Source organism: Filicampus tigris, chromosome 3 (genome assembly GCF_054856515.1).
Source record: "Filicampus tigris isolate MCC_2025a chromosome 3, RoL_Ftig_1.0, whole genome shotgun sequence".
In the NCBI taxonomy this organism is placed as follows: Eukaryota; Metazoa; Chordata; class Actinopteri; order Syngnathiformes; family Syngnathidae; genus Filicampus; species Filicampus tigris.
The window spans coordinates 28288561-28307880 of record NC_141219.1 but is presented as its reverse complement, the minus strand read 5'-3'; the positions used below and the strand labels follow the sequence as shown (position 1 = coordinate 28307880).

The window sequence follows — 19320 nt, the reverse complement described above, 5'->3', positions numbered from 1 at the left end:
AACTTTTGATCTTCTCATATTTTCTACTCACACAAAAAAAGTGCAAATTAATTTTTTGGAGCCAGTGGAAGAAAGAAAGCACAAATAGTAGGACAGGAGAAGGAACGGTAAATGTGTTTGGCAGTTTTAGATGTTAGATGCAGAGCTTGGCATTCCGCCTATGTGACGGACAGGTCCGCCTATCCGCCTATGACGATGTCCATTTTTTAGGTGATAATCGATAGATGGGAAACTTAACTTAAAAATAGTCGCACTAAGCATAGTCGTAAGCCCATTTTTTCCTGTCTATGTAATCGTCTATTTTTGCGGTGAGCTGGGCGATATTTGAAATGGAAGACTCACCGTGGCATGGAAGTATCACCACGGCCAAACTAAATGCAGACTCACCGCGGCATGGAAGTCTCACCACGGCCAAACTAAATGCGTCTCAATTAAATGCGGCGAGGCTTCCGAGGTCCTCAAAGGTACATAAAGGTCCTGGAAGGTGCTGAAAGGAGATGCTTTAAGTCCGGCTGCGGTGAGTCTTTGGAGGTGGTGGTTTGTCAAAGTTGGTTGTTGGAAAAGTTAACGGAAGCCCATTTAAAATTATAGTTGGACCGGCCTATAGGCAATTACTATTTGGGCCGACTGGACAAAATGGCGGATAACCGGATGGCGGAAGGGTACCCTGGTTGTTGGCGGAAGCGGATAAACGGACCGCAAGTTTTTAGTGAAATGCTCTGGTAAGATGCACTCAGATCCATTAAACCACAGGTGTCAAAACACATATGGTGTAGATAAAACAAATCTGAGGTGAATGTAGGCTGTCAGGCCTGGTGATTGACGGTTGTGACCTCAGCAAAGATGAGAGAGCGAAGATGAAATAGCGAAGGAACTTTTCAGCTTCTACAGTATGTGGGCTGAAGTATTTATTGTCAGTCAGTCTTTGGAGTGACTGGGCGTGAGTTGTGGCCGGGAGCAGCCCTTGAATGAATGTACACTCTTTTACCGCTTATGGTAATGAAGCGTCTAAAAAGCATCAGTGAATGAGTCACCTTTAACCACATATTAGGGTGCTACATTATTATGGGGTTAATATTAGGTAAGAGACAAGTGTTATCTGCTGTAGCCACATGACCATTTGTTTGTGAATAAATACAGTGCAGATCAGCATCTGGCTAGCGGACCTAATGGCTAAATCATTGTTTAATGTTTTTTCATCTTTTTAACTAGAGCATTACAAAAGCAACTTCAGGCAGCATTTAAACAATAACATTTTTCAGTTTTTATGGCATATTAATTGGACCGTTCAAACTGTTACTGTTGCACTTGTCTGCCATCCCTCATTTCCTAAAAAGAAGACAAACAATAATTGGAAAAAAATAAATAAATAAACTGATGATCCATCATAAATTAGGTCATTAAACATGTTCCTGTTTATATATATATATATATATATATATATATATATATATATATATATATATATATATATATATATATATATATATATATATATCCCGCCTACTGCCCGAAGACAGCTGGGATAGGCTCCAGCACGCCCCGCGACCCTTGTGAGGATAAGCGGTATAGATAATGGATGGATATATAATTTATTTACATTTTGTTTTCTTATTATACCCTATATGAATCAGATTGCAAACTAAAAACCAAGATATGTACTGAAACAGGATTTTTAGCATATCGTTACTCCGCTAGCAATTTATACATTTATGTGGTTTCCTTGTTCTAAATGGCCTACTGAGGGTGCCCTAACTACAAACAACTAAAAGTACAATTAAGAAAAATAAAATGTAAAATCTATGTTATTGAAAAAATATAAAAAATATAATAAATATACATGAAACATATCACAGACATATGACACAGACACATACAGTTGAAGATAAAAAATCTAAATATGGTGATAACTTAATGTATTATGTTTATTGAAATTACATACATTCAAAATCAAATAGTATGGTACAATAACAGTTCAGTAAATTGATTAGGGTGATTCTGATACTTTCTTGCATTCACATTTTGTTTGTAGTTACAGCCACCTGTGTGTGAAGGCAGGTACTGACAAGCTCTTCATCTGTGAGCTGTACTTTGGTCTGGTTGTCAAGGGGAAGTAGTTTGCCAAGATGGTGCCCTGTGGTGAGCCCATAGGCATTGGACTTCTGCTCCTCCTTCACCTTTTTCTGGAGCAAGAAGCCCTTTTCAAAGCTGAGGTCAAACCATTCACAAGGGGCAAAAGTCAAACACTTTTCAGCCAGCAGTCCTTTGAGACGTACACGCCACTCTTTTAGCATTGCAGTTCTAGTTACAGCATGGCAGTGAGCTGGACTCCAGAAAATCTGAGGAGCAAGAACTTGAAATCCACAGAAGTGTAGAGTGCCATTCTGCAAAAAAAAAAACACAAATGTGAAGTGAAGGAGAAACAGTGGATGCCCAGGTTATCCATCCATCCATCATCTACACCGCTTATCCTCACGAGGGTCACGGGCGTGCTGGAGCCTATCCCAGCTCTCTTCGGGCAGTAGGCGGGGGACACCCTGAATTGGTTGCCAGCCAATTGCAGGGCACACAGAGACAAGCAAACATCTGCACTCACAATCACACCTAGGGGCAATTTAGAGTGTCCAATCAACTTACCATGCATGTTTTTGGAATGTCAGGGGAAACCGGAGTACCCGGAGAAAACCCACGCAGGCACGGGGAGAATATGCAAACTCCTGCCCAGGTTATAATGTCCCTAAAAATATTTAGCAGATTTTTCTGTTTGACATGCGTCTGTATTTCCTAACCTTTATTGAGACAATGTACCATATTTTCCGGACTATAAATTGCTTCGGAGTACAAGTCGCACCAGCCATAAAATGCATAATAAAGGAGAAAAAAACATAAGTCACACTGGAGTATAAGTTGCATTTTTGGAGGAAATTAATTGTGCTCTTAGTACACATAATTTCCACCGAGCTTCGATGGTAACATTTAGCTAACATTCACACATGTAGCATACAAGAAAGTTACGGTAAGATAACTTTAAACTCACCAAAACGGTTGTAGATCGATTAAATAAGTCTTGTATTTATCCACGACCGTGTAGAATGTTTCCAAGTCTCCAAAAGTATTTATGTATTCCGTCATAATTATGTCTTTGTTCTCTCCCCCACTCTCAGCTCCGTACGTGTGGCTGATGCAAGACCCCAGCCAGTGTCTTAAAGCAACAGTACACTATTTTGTATAGATGTATATTGATAGACAGTCGAATTGTCTTTATCATACTATTTTAATTACTTATTTATCAAAATGTTAGTTTTTAACCGTTTAAATTATTCATGCATTTTAATAGCTTTTAGGATTTATCTTCATGTTTCTTTAGGTGGGTTACAGTAAGATATGAAATGATAACACTATACATGTTAATCTGCTCGTTGTAAAGTCAATATGTAATGCAGGTTTAAATGCAGCCTTAGAACTCCCTCCTGTGGTTGTTTGGTGTTTTGTTTGATGACGTTGAAAAGGAAAGAGATACAATATAATGTGTTAATAATTTCACACATAAGTCGCTCCAGAGTATAAGTCGCACCCCCGGCCAAACTATGAAAAAAACCTGCGACTTATAGTCCGGAAAACACAGTACCCATTTTAAGTGTTTTTTTTTAAACATTAAATTAAGTAAAACAATCATTTCCTGCGGCACCCCGAAGAATGTTTCACTAAACAACGTGATACCACGGTACTCTGGTTGGTAATCAATTCGCTAAATGGCCTGTAAAGAACATATTTGCTTTTTGATGTGTGAGTCGGTCTAACAGCAAATCATCCTCACCTGTAGAGGCCACAGTGCGACGTTAATGTCTCCATTGATGCCATCGGGGCGAAACATTGATTCTGTAGCCGCAGTTGTAAAGGATAACATCGCTTTCTTGTCCTTGGGAAAAATCAAATCACATATATGAGCAGTTGTGCTGATGGCAAGAACCTGATTGGTCCGACACTCACATAAATAGTTGAGTTTATAATTTATCTTCATTTTAAGAGTGGACAAGTGGAGTATTCTGATCTGCTGATATATCAATTTAGAGGCTACAAAATGTGATTGTAGTGGACTATTAACATAAAGTTGAGCAGAGATACTGGTTTGTAATAATAATGATAATAATAATAATAATGATAATAAAGAAATATCCCCAAAAATATCCAGTGTACTGTATTTCAGATAATGTTTGCTTTGCAGTTTACATTGTATTTATTCAGGTGGCACGGTGACCGACTGGTTACCACATTCGTCTCACTGTTCAGGTTTCCTCTCACATTCCCAAAACATGCATGGTAGGTTAATTAAAGACTAAGTTGTCCATAGGTGTGAATGTGACTGTAATGGTCGTTTGTCTATATGACAAACATGATGATGCAAGGACACTTGGTCGAGTTTTCTCCCAAGTAAATCCAACAACCTGCCTTCTAGATCCAATTCCCACATCTCTTTTAAAGACATTTTATGGATTTTTTGAGGAACAGATTTTAAATATAGCCGATTGCTCTCTTCAGACAGGTGTCTTCCCCGCCGCCTTTAAAACGGCAGTGGTGAAGCCCTTTCTCAAGAAGAGCAATCTGGACCCAAGCCTTTTTAACAATTACAGACCAGTATCGAACATACCATTTTTAAGTAAGATTTTAGAAAAACTGGTCTTTCTCCAGTTGAATTATTTTTTAAATACAAACAAAATTTTAGAGAAATATCAATCTGGTTTTAGGATGAACCACAGTACAGAGACAGCCCTTTTAAGAATTTTAAATTATATTATGTATACCGCGGACGTGAAAAAACTCAGTCTTGGTGCTACTGGACCTAAGCGCCGCTTTTGATACAGTAGATCACCAAATTTTATTAAACAGTCTTAAAAACCTTGTGGGCATCTCCGGTACTGCTTTTAAATGGTTTTACTCTCACGGACAGAAGTTTCTTCGTAAGCATGGATACTTGTTCCTCCAAAACCCATGAAATTAAATGTGGGGTTCCCCAAGGTTCAATTTTAGGTCCAATACTTTTTAATCTTTATATGCTACCCTTTGGGGATGTCATCAGAAGACACGGCATCAGCTTTCACAGTTACGCTGATGACACACAGCTGTACATTAGCGTATCTCGTGATGACACAGGACCTATTGATACCCTTTTAAATTGTATTTAAGATATTAAGTCATGGATGGCAGAGAATTTCCTACAGCTCAATCAGGACAAAACCAAGGTTTTAGTTATCAGCCCTGAAGGCCAGGGAGAAAAACCTTTACCAAAATGACTAGATTTTAAACCCTCACAATGTCTAAAGAGCCTGGGCGTTATTTTTGACTCTGAGCTCAGTTTTATTCCTCATATCAAAAATTTAACCAAGATCGTTTTTTATCATCTGAAGAATATTGCCAGAGTCCGCCCGTTTCTCTCTCAGGTTAACATAGAGGTGCTCATGCATGCGTTTATATCATGTCGTTTAGATTATTACAACGCCCTGCTCTCTGGTCTCCCCAAAAAGAGTATTTCTTCCCTTCAACTACTGCAGAACTCAGCCGCTCGGGTACTGACGAGAACCAGAGGGCGGGAGCACATTACACCAGTTTTAAAATCGCTGCATTGGCTCCCCGTGTGTTTTAGGATCGATTTTAAGGTACTTTTATTAGTTTATAAATGTCTTAATGGTCTTGGGCCATCTTGTTTATCTGACTTACTTGTACCATACCAACCCTCGCGGATCCTGAGGTCCTCTGGCGCCGGCCTTTTAATTATTCTTGGGTGAGGACTAAAACGCATGGCGAAGCTGCATTCAGCCATTTTGGTCCTCAACTTTGCAATAGCCTGCCTGAGGACGTCAGGTCTGCAGAGACTGTTGATATTTTTAAGGGGAAGCTCAAGACATACCTTTTTAGTTTGGCCTTTAAATACCGTATTGGCCCGAATATAAGATGGTGTTTTTTGCATTGAAATAAGACTGAAAAAGTGGGGGTAGTCTTATATTCGGGGTCTAGACATTATACCCATTCACGACGCTTGATGGCGCCAGATATCATTGAAGCGAATGCTGGACTTGACGCCGCAGGCCAAAGCAACCCCTGTCACGTGAGGATGACGTGCTATGGGAGGAGCCAGAGGATGGGATTAAGGACAGCGACACTGAGCACAGCGAGGCAGATAATTGTTTGTGAGGAGTAATGTTCTGTCATGATAGATTTCAGCTATTCTCAAGTTAAACCAGTTTGCATTATTTTATTGCAATGTTTTTCCTTATTCAGATTTGTTTCAATACTACAGTTACGGTTAGACTTCACTTTGATGGTTAATGCAGTTATTGCAATTTTGTTGTTTGATCACAATAGATTGGTTTATTTACAATCAAAAATCAGAAGCCATTCATTTACGAATGTGATTGCACTTTAGTTTACATATTTAATGTTGAGATATTAAGATTTGAATGAAGCAAAATAACATGCCTTTTCTCTCAAATATATTGTTATAATCATTTGTTTCAGATGTACTGTAATTATTTTCTGTATAAAAATTAATTTGGTGTTCAAAAAAACTTTTTTCAAACTTGAGTCTTGAAAAAGAGGGGGTCGTCTTATAATCAGGGCCGTCTTATATTCGGGCCAATACGGTAATTGTTCTTAGTGTGTGCGTTTGTGTATGTGTGTGTGAGTGAGTGAGTGCAGGTGTGCTTGTGGATGTCTGTCTTTGTGTATACTGCGAGGGAGGAAGGGACGGTGGGAGTGGGTTCTCTTTTTATGCTGTATTTTGATGTTTTTAATGTACAGCACTTTGAGTTGCATCTTGTGTGTGAAAAGTGCTATATAAAAAAAATTTGATTTGATTTGATATATGTGCCTTGCAATTAGCTGGCAACCAATCCAGGGTGCACCTTACATCTCAAAGTCCCAAAGTCATCTGAGATAGACTCCAGCACATGACCCTTATGTGGATAAGCAGTACACAGAAAGGATGGATGTATATAGAGTATGTATTGTACAATATTATCCATCCATTATCTATACCGCTTATCCTCACAAGGGGTGCGGGGAGTGCTGGAGCCTATCCCAGCAGTCTTTGGGCAGTAGGCGGGGAACACCCTGAATTGGGTGCCAGCCAATCGCAGGACACACAGATGTATAATACTATTCATGCATTATCCATTAGAGATGTACAACAACGAATTCATTTGAATGTCATCACAATTCTATGTACAGTACTGTAGTAGCTCTGAAACAGACCTTGAAAATACCGTTGTTGTACATCTTTTCCAGGGAGAAAGCAAAGCCCTGAGTCAGCACTCGGTCCATCCAACCCTTCATGATGGCAGGAACACTGAACCAGTACAACGGAAACTGCAGAGAGACATCACAATATTTATTTGAATTGAATAAGTTTCCTTACCTTATTGTTCAAACAAGACACTTTTCTTTTCACAATTTAAAACAGTTCCCAGGCGTGACATACTTTTGTCAAAATACCCCAAGATTAATAGAATATAGCACACTTACACCACTTTCCATAATTATTGGCACGCCTGGTTAAGGTGTTTTCTTTAGCTTCTAATAAATTCATTTTTTTCTAAATAATTTAGGATTTTTCAGATATACCAACAATTTCTGTTATATGCAGGGGCGGAGACAGAACGTGGCTAATGGGTGGGCCTGGAAAAATCAGGGTGGGCCTGAATATTTCTCTCACTGAGCACAATTGTCCTGAGCACATCGTATATTCAAATAAAATGACAAACTGAATAATATGAAGTTCAGACCTTCCTTAGACAACCACAACTATGCCATTAGTGGCCACATACGTGGACAGCACTTTCTAGCTCTTGTGTCCACAAGTGTGTGCACTGTGGAACTGTGAGTGTTTGGACACATATGTGGGCACTTAAACGGCCATCTTGTGGTCTCAGAAGAGTATTACATACTACAGTGAAAATACAGTATACAAAATACTAAAAGGTGATGCTTAGTTTTTCTTCTAATTAGGTTGCAATAAGCCCAAAGCGCAAAATGAAAAATAAAAAATGCATGTAAAAAAAAACAAAAAACAGCTTGAGCCTTAGGAGGTTAATAATAATTTACTAAAAATTCAAAAAAATATATTTCATGAATCTCACTGGGTGGGCAGTGTGTCAATCTGGGTGGGCCTGTGCACACTCAGGCTCCGCCCCTGGTGATATGTTGACTGAAGGCCCACGGTCCACGTTTATGTTACATGGGTCATATTTTTCAGACAGACTAACTTTGAAAACCAAGCGCTTGAGATTTTATTAGCATTTATCATCTTCTGAAAAAAACTTAAATATTTATTAGTGAATCTGCAAAGAGAAACAGAATCATACTTAGTCTGACTGGAAAAAAATAAACACAGTTCTTCCTTGACCATAGTATTTCTTATTAACCTTTAACCTAGTTTGTTTGAGTCATTTCCCCATCACAAGTGACCCCTGACCTGGAAGATGATGAGATCAGCCTCTTTTACTTTGTGCTGTTCGGCCACAATGTCGTCACTCAGGCGACCCTCTCTCCAGGCGTGCATCGTCTCCTCTCCATACTGGAAAAGCTCTGAGTTCTTTAAATCACCTGGACAATACCAGCATTGATAAATAAAGCCACAGGTTTCATTTCCAATAGCTGAAATTACTGTATTTGAATGTTTCTATAGTGTTTTGAAAAAGTACTCATACCCTTTAAACATTTTGTTAACTTACTTACTTACTTACTCTCAAACTTAAACATATTTTAATGAGATTTCATGTGATATATACCTAGTTCTACACAAAGTAGCACACAATTGTGAAGCGCAACAAAAAATGATAGACACTTTCCCAAAATTTTGTAGAATTTTAATCTGAAACGTGTGTTGTGCATTTGTATTCATCTGCCAGTACTCTGATACCACAAAATACAATCCAGTGCAATCAATTGAGTCCCCTGTGTGTAATTTACTCTCTGCATAAATAAATACACTTGTTCTTTGAAGGCACCACTGCTTTTGTTAAGAGGACACCAGTGAACAACAGCATCACAAACACCACGGAACCCATCAGACAGGTCAGAGATAAAGTTGTGGAGAAGTTTCAAGGTGCACTGTTCAAGCCATTATCAAAAAATGGAAAAAGTATGGCACAAATGCAAACCTACAAGGACATGGCCATCTACCTTTTCAACAGAGAGAGGGAGGATAGCACTGATCAGAGAAGCAGCCAAGAGGCCTATGGTCACTCTGGAGGAGCTGCAGAAATCCACAGCTCAGTTGGCACAATCTGTCCACAGGACAACTAGAAGTCACGCACTCCACAAATCTGGCCTTTCATGAAAGAGTGGCAAGAAGAAAGCCATTGTTGAAAGAAAGGCATAAAAGTCTTTTTTGCCATGTAGGGGACACCGTAAATAAGTGGAAGAAGAGGCTTTTCTCTGATAGGACGGAAATTATATTTTTGGACCTAAATGCAAAGTATTGTGTGGCGGAAAGCTAACACTGCTTTAACACCTCTGAGCACAGCATCCTCACTGTGAAACGTGGTTGTGGCAAAATGATGTTATGCAGTTGCTTTTCTTCAGCAAGGTGAAGCTGGTCAGAGTTGATGGGAAGATGGATGGAGCTAAATTCAGGGTAATCCTGGAGGAAAACCTGTTCGATGCTCCAAAAGAATTGCGAGCGAGAAGGAGATTAATCTTCCAGCAAGACAGTGACGCTAAACATAGACTCAACAACATGGCTCCAGGATTTTTTTCTCTCCCTGGGCAAAAGGGGGGGCTTGACCAATACATAGATGGGTGGGGCTAAAAAAATAATTTATAAATGTATTTTTGAATTTCAATTAAAAATGTTGCAGGGCAGGGGTGTCCAGCTCCGGTCCTCAAGGGCCGCTTTCACGCCTGTTTTCCAGCTCTCCTTGCTGCAACGCACCTGATGATTGTAAGCAAGCTCGGAAGAAGAGTTTGGCCACCCAGGGTAGGGTCTTAACTGGGGCTACACAGATTTCTGATGGGGCTATAGCACCGCCCCAAACCCTGATGTAGCGCCATCTCTGCATTCGAATAGTTTAGATCAAAGAATATTCTGTTAGAATGGTCCAGTCAACGTCCAGACCGAAATCCCTTAAAGCATTTGTGGTAAGACTTGAAAATTGTTGTTTACAGACGCTCTCCATCGAATCTGACTGAGCCTGAACTTTTTGCAAAAAAGAATTGGCCAAAGCCTGGAGGTGGGGCTCAAAGGCGAGCGTCTGGTGGCCGTGTCTGCACCCATGGGGCTGGGCTCAGCCCGAAAGGACAACGTGGGTCCCCCTTCCCATGGGCTCACCACCTGTAGGAGTGGCCTAAGGGGCCGGTTGCATAGTGGCGGTCCCAAAGTAGCTCTAGGGACATGGAATTTCGCCTCTCTGGCAGGGATTTGGCCTGATTGGGAGGAACGCCCCCACCCAATCTGAACCCGAGTGTTATTCTGTTACTGGACTTCTGTGCTCATCACGGATTGTCCATAATGTTCAAACATAAGAGTGACCATATGTGCACTTGGCACCAGGACACCGTAGGCTAAATTCGATGATTGACTTTGTAGTCGCGTCATCAGATTTGTGGCTGCATGTTTTAGACATTCAGGTGAAGAGAGGGGCGGAGCTGTCAACAGATCACCACCTGGTGGTGTTTTGGCTCCGATGCTAGGGGAAGATGCCGGTCCGACTCGGCAGACCCAAACATATTGTGAGGGTTTGTTGGGAAAGACTGGCAGAATCCCCTGTCAGAAGGAGTTTAAACTCTCATGTCCGGCAACACTTTGCCCATGTCCTGGGGGAGGCGGGGGACATTGTGAACCTTGTTTGATTCCTCCATTGTAGAGGCTACCGATCAGAGCTGTGGCCGTAAATTGGTCGGCAGAGCTGGGCATCGTCTAACCACCACCGCGTTAGGTCCTGCATATTTAATCGACCACATGGTCCCGGTCCATCCCTCGTCTGCGACAGCCATTCGCTGTCAAGAACGTAATTTTCACATTGAACGCAGGTGCCGCACGAGCAGACACTCCGCCAAACAAAGAAAAAATATCAAACAAAAACAATTGACACACACGCACAGCGTGGTGAGCGGTGAAATCAAGACAATATGGGGCACATGTCATTGCGTCTGTGGGACCGCAAGGTACACAAGAGTTTTCTTTTTTCCTTACTCGGCCGCGTGTCAGGAGTGTGGCACCTGCGTGCGATTAAGAACATGGAAAACTTTGGTTATAAGGTGGAAAAATGTGAAAAAGTTCAAGAGGGTATGAATACATTTTCAAGCCATTGTATGTGCAATCTGGGTGGAAATGAAACAGGGTAGCAGCATCTCAAACTGTAAAAACGTAGTCTTTGAGACCGGAGGGTCATATTTAAATCTTGCTGCAGAGGGCGGGCGTGGCCTGGATGGGGAAGCAGTAGGACGCGTGTCTCGCTGCTTCTGAGCTAGTGACCATATATTCATACATTTAAACTTGTTAAACTATGTTCATTTTCGCTTAACTGATGTCTGAAGAATCCTAACGTCTTACTGAACAACCACTAAAACCCTTGGCGAACTATGACGTCTACACATCCTAAAACGGAGTCAACTAAAACAGGCCACGGCAGGCCTGGGCCCCTAAATATGACGTCAGACCCCGCTGGCCCGGACGTTGCCGAACTGCTGACTGTAGGACTTTTGCATTCCACTATTGGTTCTCTCAAGTCCGACATCTTAGACAAAATTGACTTTTTGGTTACCAACATTAGGTCGAAAAAAGACAAACTTATGAAGGCGGCTGAGGGCATGCAAAAGAAAATTGAGGAATATGGAGCGACGCTAGCTAAACTGGAGCTACGGACAATGATGACCGGATCACGAAGCTGGAGGCTAGCGTTAGCTGACTGCAAACCAGGATGATTTGTGATAAATGTGAGGACATGGAGAGTAGGATGCGGAGATACAATATTCGCCTCATTGGTGTGCCGGAGGCATCGGAGGGCACACAGCCAACTTCATGGCGCGGCTGCTGCAGGAGCTTCTCGGCCCTGCAGAGAGGCCGCTGCTGGATCGCGCACATCGTACTCTCCGTACTAAACTCCGGAATGGAGAACCACCTCGTCCGTTTGTAATTCGTGTCCACTTCCATGTTCGCAATGAAATATTGAAGAAATCCTCTGAGGTGTCGCCAATCATCTATAAGGGAAGGAGGATCTCGATCTTTCCTGATTACACTACGGCGGTGGCTAAGAAGCGGGCTAGCTTTGGCGCCGTGAACAAATGACTACGGTCCTGCCCGGGAGTGAAATTTGGCCTCATGTACCCAGCAGTTCTGAGAATAAATTGCTAGCCCACAAGCTCCGTAGTCAAGTAGTGTCAAGCCAAATTCCTGAAATTCGTATAACCTCTGGAACTTCACTTGATCCACTTGTGATCAATCAGGAATTTAAAAACTTTTACCAGTCACTGTACACGTCGGAAATGGTCGCAGATATCTCTGAATTGGACAATTTTTTTCATTCGCTCACTGTTCCATTGGTTGATACTGATCTTGTTGACAAATTAGAACGACCGATTACGGTGGAAGTAGCTTCAGCTAAACCTGCATCACTGTCTTCCTTGGCCCACTCTTCTGTTACAAACCCATTTACATCTTTTACACGGAATATTTGTGTTGAGGTGACGCTCAAGATTTGGAATCAGTTCCGACGTCATCTATGGTAGATAATGCTTTTGTTCTTTGGTCCAACAGAGGTATTGGTAGGCTTTGAGATCTATACATAAGTAACAGGTTTGCAACTTTTGAACAACTTGTGACTAAATTTGATATACCTCGTAATCATTTCTTTAGGTTCCTGCAGATCTGCACCTATGTTCACAACATGAGTATCGGTACCTGTTTTCCAACCCTTCCGGATGAGATGGCAATAGACACATTTGTTACTCCTCTCCCCTCTTTAAGAGGTAGTTTGTCATCAATATATCGACAGATCAATAACTTGAAAAATATCTCATTGACCAATATTAAAAGCCCTGTGGGAGCAGGAATTGGGTCAGATTATATCAGATGAGCTATGGGAGGCAGCATTTGGGAGAGTGCACTCGTCTTTTCTCTGTGCGAGACATAGTCTCAATCAGTGTAAGATCATTCACAGGGCACATTGGACGAAAGATAGGCTGTCCAAGATATATCAGGATGTCAGTTCTAATTGTGGGCGTTGTAATGGATTCCCAGCCGATCATACTCATATGTTCTGGGCTTGCCTGACTGTAAGTAAGTTTTGGGTGGAGCTGTTTAATACAATTTCGGAGGTTTGTAGCTCTTTGGTCTAACCAGATGCTTTGATTGGGCTAACGTTAATCAGGACGTGATTGACTTTATTACCCTGTTAGCAAGGCGTCTGATTTTAAATCGGTGGAAGTCACCAGTCCCCCCCCATCACATGTACTGTGAATCAAATCCGCCCTGAATTGTATACATCTGGAGAAAATTCGATGTATACTAAGGGGATCTGCGAACAAATTTTACGGGAAGATGGTCACGCTTTCTCTCTTATGCTAGGAGCTTGAATTTTACTGATGTCCCTGACTGACCTATTTCTTTCGTGTTGGGGACGTTGATGGCCGCTCCCCTCACCAGACTGGAGCAGAGCAGTATTATTATGATGTACATTCTGCGTATGTTTGTATGTTTCCGGAGTGTTACAGTTTTGTTGGACTGTGTGGGGGCACCGTGGCTGCCCTATATAGAATTGTGTTATTGATTCTGCACGTGGAGAGGTGCTGTTTTTTTTTTTTTTTTTTTTTTTAAATAAAATGAAAATAAAAATAGGGCGGCACGGTGGTCGACTGGTTAGCACGTCAGCCTCACAGTTCAGAGGTCGTGGGTTCGATCCCGGCTCCGGCCTCCCTGTGTGGACTTTGCATGTTCTCCCCGTGCCTGCGTGGGTTTTCTCCGGGTACTCCGGTTTCCTCCCACATTCCAAAAACATGCATGGTAAGTTGATTGGACTCTCTAAATTGCCTCTAGGTGTGATTGTGAGTGCGGATATTTGTCTCTGTGTGCCCTGCGATTGGCTGGCAACCAATTCAGGGTGTCCCCCGCCTACTGCCCGAAGACAGCTGGGATAGGCTCCAGCACGCCCCGCGACCCTTGTGAGGAGAAGCGGTATTGATAATGGATGGATGGAAAATAAAAATAAATAAATAAATAAATCTTGCTGCAGATGAAAATAAACCATAAATAGTTGTTGGACAGATGTTAGTCTGTATTCTAATTTGTGATCACCCCCACAACGTCAACTCAATGTCACAGCACCATTTCTACGCCCCATCATTCTTATATCACATGTTGCAAGGGTGATCTGCTTTTTTCCATCCATCCACATCCATCCATCCATTATCCAATCCGCTTTTCCTCACAAGGGTTTGCGGGCATGCTGGAGCCTATCCCAGCTGTCTTCGGGCAGCAGGCGGCATACACCCTGAACTGGTTGCCAGTCAATTGGAGGGCACACAGAGACAAACAAACATTCACACTTACAGTCACACCTAGGGGCAATTTAGAGTGTCCAATTAACCTACCAAGCACATTTTTGGAATGTGGGAGGAAACTGGAGTACCCGGAGGAAACCCACACAGGCACGGGGAGAACATGCAAACTCAAACGACCTCTGCACTGTGAGGCGGGCGTGCTAACCAGTCGTCCATGCTGCCCGATCGGCTTTTTTGTGTGGCATAAAACAGTACAGTAAAATGATAAACAATACAGCATGTGAGGGATGTAAATTGTGTGCATTAAAAAGACAGCTCACCAATGATGTCACTCTTTGTGGCGGTGGCTTTGAAGTTCATAGCATAAAGGTCTGACACGATGACCCGGTAGCCTTGCTTTGATAGTTCCCTAGTAGCCTCATTCCGGACTGCTTCGTTGAATGAGCCCACGCTCTGGTGAGCGTACACGATCAGTACCGTTTTTTGAGCTGTGGCACACACAAGCAGGGTTTAATAGCAAACATCCTCCCAACTATCCAACTTGAATAGTGCTTTTCCCGTTCAGAGTCAAGGCGAGCAGGAGTCTAGGCCAGCTGACTAAAGACTTCACCCTGAATGAGGGCTGAAAAATAAATCAAATTCAAATTAACATCACAATGTAGTAGAATTCAATTTTGCAATTAAAAACCAACAACTTTTCTTCATTTGGGTTTGTCAATAGGCTTGTAAGTTTTATTCAAATAGTGTCTAGATAAGTTAGTGCTTAAAAAGTGCAGTCGAAATGTGTACATATCGTTATTCCTTCAAAGTTGAAGTGATAAAGTCACGGATTTGTCTGCAATGTTACAATCTGATTCACGACTAAGTGACTTAGGTTTATGCAACACTTGTTTGGTAAAATTGAGAGTTGCCTAGAGTTGTTGCAGTGAACGCTTAAAAGACTGCGAAGTCAACATGTTCAGTAAGTTAACAACGCTAATTGAAGTAAATAAATAAAGTGTCTTCCATAACGATCCCTGGTTCATTCGTGTCATATCCTGTGTTTTTGCCTGTGTTGGTAATGTGTGTTCTCTCACTCCTCAGCCTATCCTGGTTAAGTGGTGGTCGGAATCACTAAGCTGCAGAACTTCCATCCATCCATTATCCATACCGCTTATCCTCACAAGGGTCGCGGGCGTGCTGGAGCCTATCCCAACTGTCTTCGGGCAGTGGGCGGGGGACACCCTGAATTGGTTGCCAACCAATCGCAGGGCACACAGAGACAAACAATCACACACACTCACAATCACAACTAGGGGCAATTTAGAGTGTCCAAACAACTTACCATGCATGTTTTTGGAATGTGGGAGGAAACCGGAGTACCCGGAGAAACCCCACGCAGGCACGGGGAGAACATGCAAACTCCGCACAGGGAGGCCGGAGCCGGGATCGAATCCTATGTATTTTTCTCTCCTGGGGTATTGGGTTAGCAACATGCCTGATTCCCACTCCTTACCAGTAGGTGGCGGCAATGCACCTATCAGTCCCTTACTAACTGCTATTAAACACCATTTGAAGAAGAAAGAAGTAATGTTTCGCATGCTCACTTGCTGCTTTCCATTCTTGCATTTTCTGTAGCAACTGGATTTGTCGTTCTAGTGGAACTTAAGGTTTGTGTAGTTTAGTTCTACTGTGATTTTTGTGGTTCCGTTTTACCTCCTGAGCCGTGTATCAGAAGTACATAACGTTTTTATTACACTTAAGTATTTCTGTGATTTTCTGTTTTATTTATTTTTTATTTTTTTCATTTGTAAATAGCTCTTTGGTACACCCTGCTGTTACTTGTGTTTCCACCGTGGCTCAGCCGACCACCATTTCTTAGTGAGTAGTACCAGTTTTGAGTTACTGTTCTTTTTGTTTGCTTGTACTAACTTGTTGGAATAAAGCCTGTGCCACTGCCCTCAAACACTTTTATCTGATTGATGGTCCACTCTCTGGCTGTTAGGCCATCCTTAGCAATTTGCCTTCACCTTAGCTTAAGACTAACCTAGAAGACCAAAACATTTATGTATAATACATTTGATTTATTTATTTTATTTATTGTAATATGATTAATGTATTGGTTTGTTTTAAAAAAAAAAAAAAGAAAAATTGGGAAGAGGACCCTGAAAAACATAATTGCGTATCAAATCTTAATCGCAATATTGAGGGGGACAAAATACAATTAGTTACATTATTTTTCAAAGTCTCTTTCAGCCCTGGACTGGTTGCCTTCCATTTGTAGGACACACACACTCACACCTATTGTGAGAGGTTAACTGAAATCAAATGGAAATCTACACTTTTTTTTATCGACCTCCATTTGGATAGAACAATTTGTAAAATATTTTGCACTTTGGAACTCTTACCACAAGATTAGATGCGAACTGCACACCTTTTTCTTTACACGCAGTACAATTGTCATATTTGATTGACAAATTTTGACACTGGTGGGAAGGTACAGTCTTAATATAATAAATTCATTGAGGTTATTGTTTGCAGAACTGCACCATACAGAGGATCTTTTCTTAATATTTTGGCTAAAATACGTGAAATGGAGAAGTTTAATGAACAATTCTCTGTATGATGCATCACATTGCTAGGCTACTGCAAAAAACAATCACAATAATAAATATTGGAATCTGAACTGTTGCGGTCTAAACTTGCAGACGTACTTATGGTGAACTGTAGGTTTATAGAAGCAAAGATGTCAAATCTAGGTCCAGAAAGTAAAAACCCTGCCACAGTTTGGCATTAGCCGCAGGAGCTCATTTACCTGCCAGTGAGTAGAAGTACCTGTAGCTAAAGACAAACTGTGACAGGGTTTTCACTTTCTGGACCTGGATTTGGCACCTCTGTATACAAGTAAAACTAAGTTGGCTAAGCCCCATTTCCAAAGCATTAACGCTTTGTTTTATCTCACAGACATCAGATTGGAGAAACAAGAACATTCCTTTGTGGATGCAACACATGATCTGCAGCTGAATATCACGCTGGGCACTAAAGTTACATTTTTAATGATTTTTTTTTTTTTTTAAATCAAAACAACCAGAATGATCGGTGTTATTATATATAAACAAGTTAAAACAGCAGTAAAATGTGTTCCTTGTCAAATATGAACAAACACAAAAGCTGCACAAAAGGGTCACTTGAACTGATAAAGCTTCTGCTGTGTCACCAACCCACATAGACGCTCCCTGTAATTCTGTTTAAATGTCAAGTCTTTCCATAACACATAATGTCAACCAAAAATTGTGTTTCAGTAAATATCAGTTTCATCATTTTAAAAGGATCCATTTAACATATTTTAGACTTCAGGGTTTAGAAGACAGAGTTCACATATTGAAGTGACTTTGCTCCAAACAAATGTAACGTAGACTTACGTGCAACCTCTTCTGTTTCAAAGACCGGAGAGTCTTTTGTAGCTTGTTGCTGTTCATCCCCTAAATTCTCCTCATCGGGGGCCACTTCCATGTTGTGTCTGCTGGTTCAGTTTGCACTGTAGGTCAGCTTCTTGAGGCTTTTATCCACCCTTGTAGCCCGCTTTGCGTGAGAAACATGGTTAGATTGGACATGAGGTGGGTGGAGCAAAACTATCCCAGACACAAGTGCAAGAAAAAAAAAAAAAGTGCTGGCACACTGCAAGACCGGTTTAGTTTTTTTTTTCTTTTCTAAGGAAGGAGGTTAACGTGTGCGTGTGTATGCAATTTAGTCAGGCTGTGGAGTCACTGGTGCAGGTGAATAAGATTGGTTTCACTTGGCCTGGAAAAGAATGTATGGGACAATTTCAAGGGATTATCCATCAGACATTCGACAGTCATGTGGCCCAAAACACTTTAATCCGACTTAATTTCACTTTGTTAGAACTAAAAGTGAAGGAGGGCGTCCACTTGCCAAAGTTGAAGTAATTCAGTCAAGTCCCATTCAATAATGTCACCAGTGACTAGTTTCTGTGTGAACAGACAGACTGCTTTGATTTTAGTTTGGCCATACTGCAGCTTTCTATTGTATCAAGTGTTTTCCCTTATCAGCACGTTGAAGATCCATGTTTTATATGTGAGAGGATTTCATGTGTTCCGTACCACACCAACAAACTGAATAAAAAGACAAATTCCGTATGTATTTCAATTCTATTTAAAATTTTACACACACACACACACATACACAAAAAAACATTCTTACTATGCTTTTTGAAATCGATTAATACAACCAGAGTGTTATTTGGTACCATACGAACAACCAGAGCAGGGCATTTTACGGCCGCAGTGAGTCTTCCATGCAATGGCGAGTCTTTCAAATATTCACTTTCAAATATCACCCAGCGGCACGGAAATGGGCTTCCGACTATGCTTAGTCCGACTATTTTTTTTAAAGTGGAAGCCAACCCAAACGTACTGTATTTTTCTTCAAGAATCTGTTATATGCAGGCCCACTAGTTGAAACACAGCATTCTGATTAATATTGTGTTTGTGGATTGTGGAATATGAGTTAAAGTGCAAGTCAACCCAAAGATATTTTTTTCAAGAATATGTTTCCATCAGGCCCACTAGTTACAAGTTGGCATTCTTATTGATTTTGACTTTGTGGAATATAAGTTGAACAGCAAAATGTACTCGTTTTTAGCCATTTTGTCTTCTGTCGACCGGAAATGACATCACAACTGCTCACGACGACCAATCACGGCTGACCTGTTTTCTGAATCTGAGTCATGATTGGTCTTTGTGAGCAGTTGTGATGTCATTTCCGGTCGACAGAAGAGAAAATGGCCGCCTCCAGAGATGTCTAAAAATGAGTACATTTTGCTGCTTA

General features: G+C 41.3%; 1 protein-coding gene across 3 annotated transcripts; it reads right to left on the bottom strand.

The window, feature by feature from the left end:
* Positions 1–1899: 1899 nt before the first annotated feature.
* On the bottom strand, positions 1900–18145 carry nqo1 (NAD(P)H dehydrogenase, quinone 1). Of its 3 annotated transcripts, none has more exons than XM_086026634.1 (6): positions 17895–18127; positions 14814–14981; positions 8468–8598; positions 7249–7362; positions 3818–3919; positions 1900–2384 (listed from the first exon to the last, which is right to left on the bottom strand). In XM_086026634.1, the coding sequence occupies exons 1-6, from the start codon at positions 17983–17985 to the stop codon at positions 2016–2018; spliced, it is 975 nt and encodes a 324-aa protein (XP_085882760.1). In that variant the 5' UTR covers positions 17986–18127; the 3' UTR covers positions 1900–2015. The 3 variants fall into 3 exon arrangements, with proteins under 3 accessions (XP_085882760.1, XP_085882759.1, XP_085882762.1); XM_086026633.1 differs by lacking the exon at positions 17895–18127 and adding an exon at positions 15818–17868; XM_086026636.1 differs by lacking the exon at positions 14814–14981 and having other exon boundaries at positions 17895–18145.
* Positions 18146–19320: the final 1175 nt, after the last annotated feature.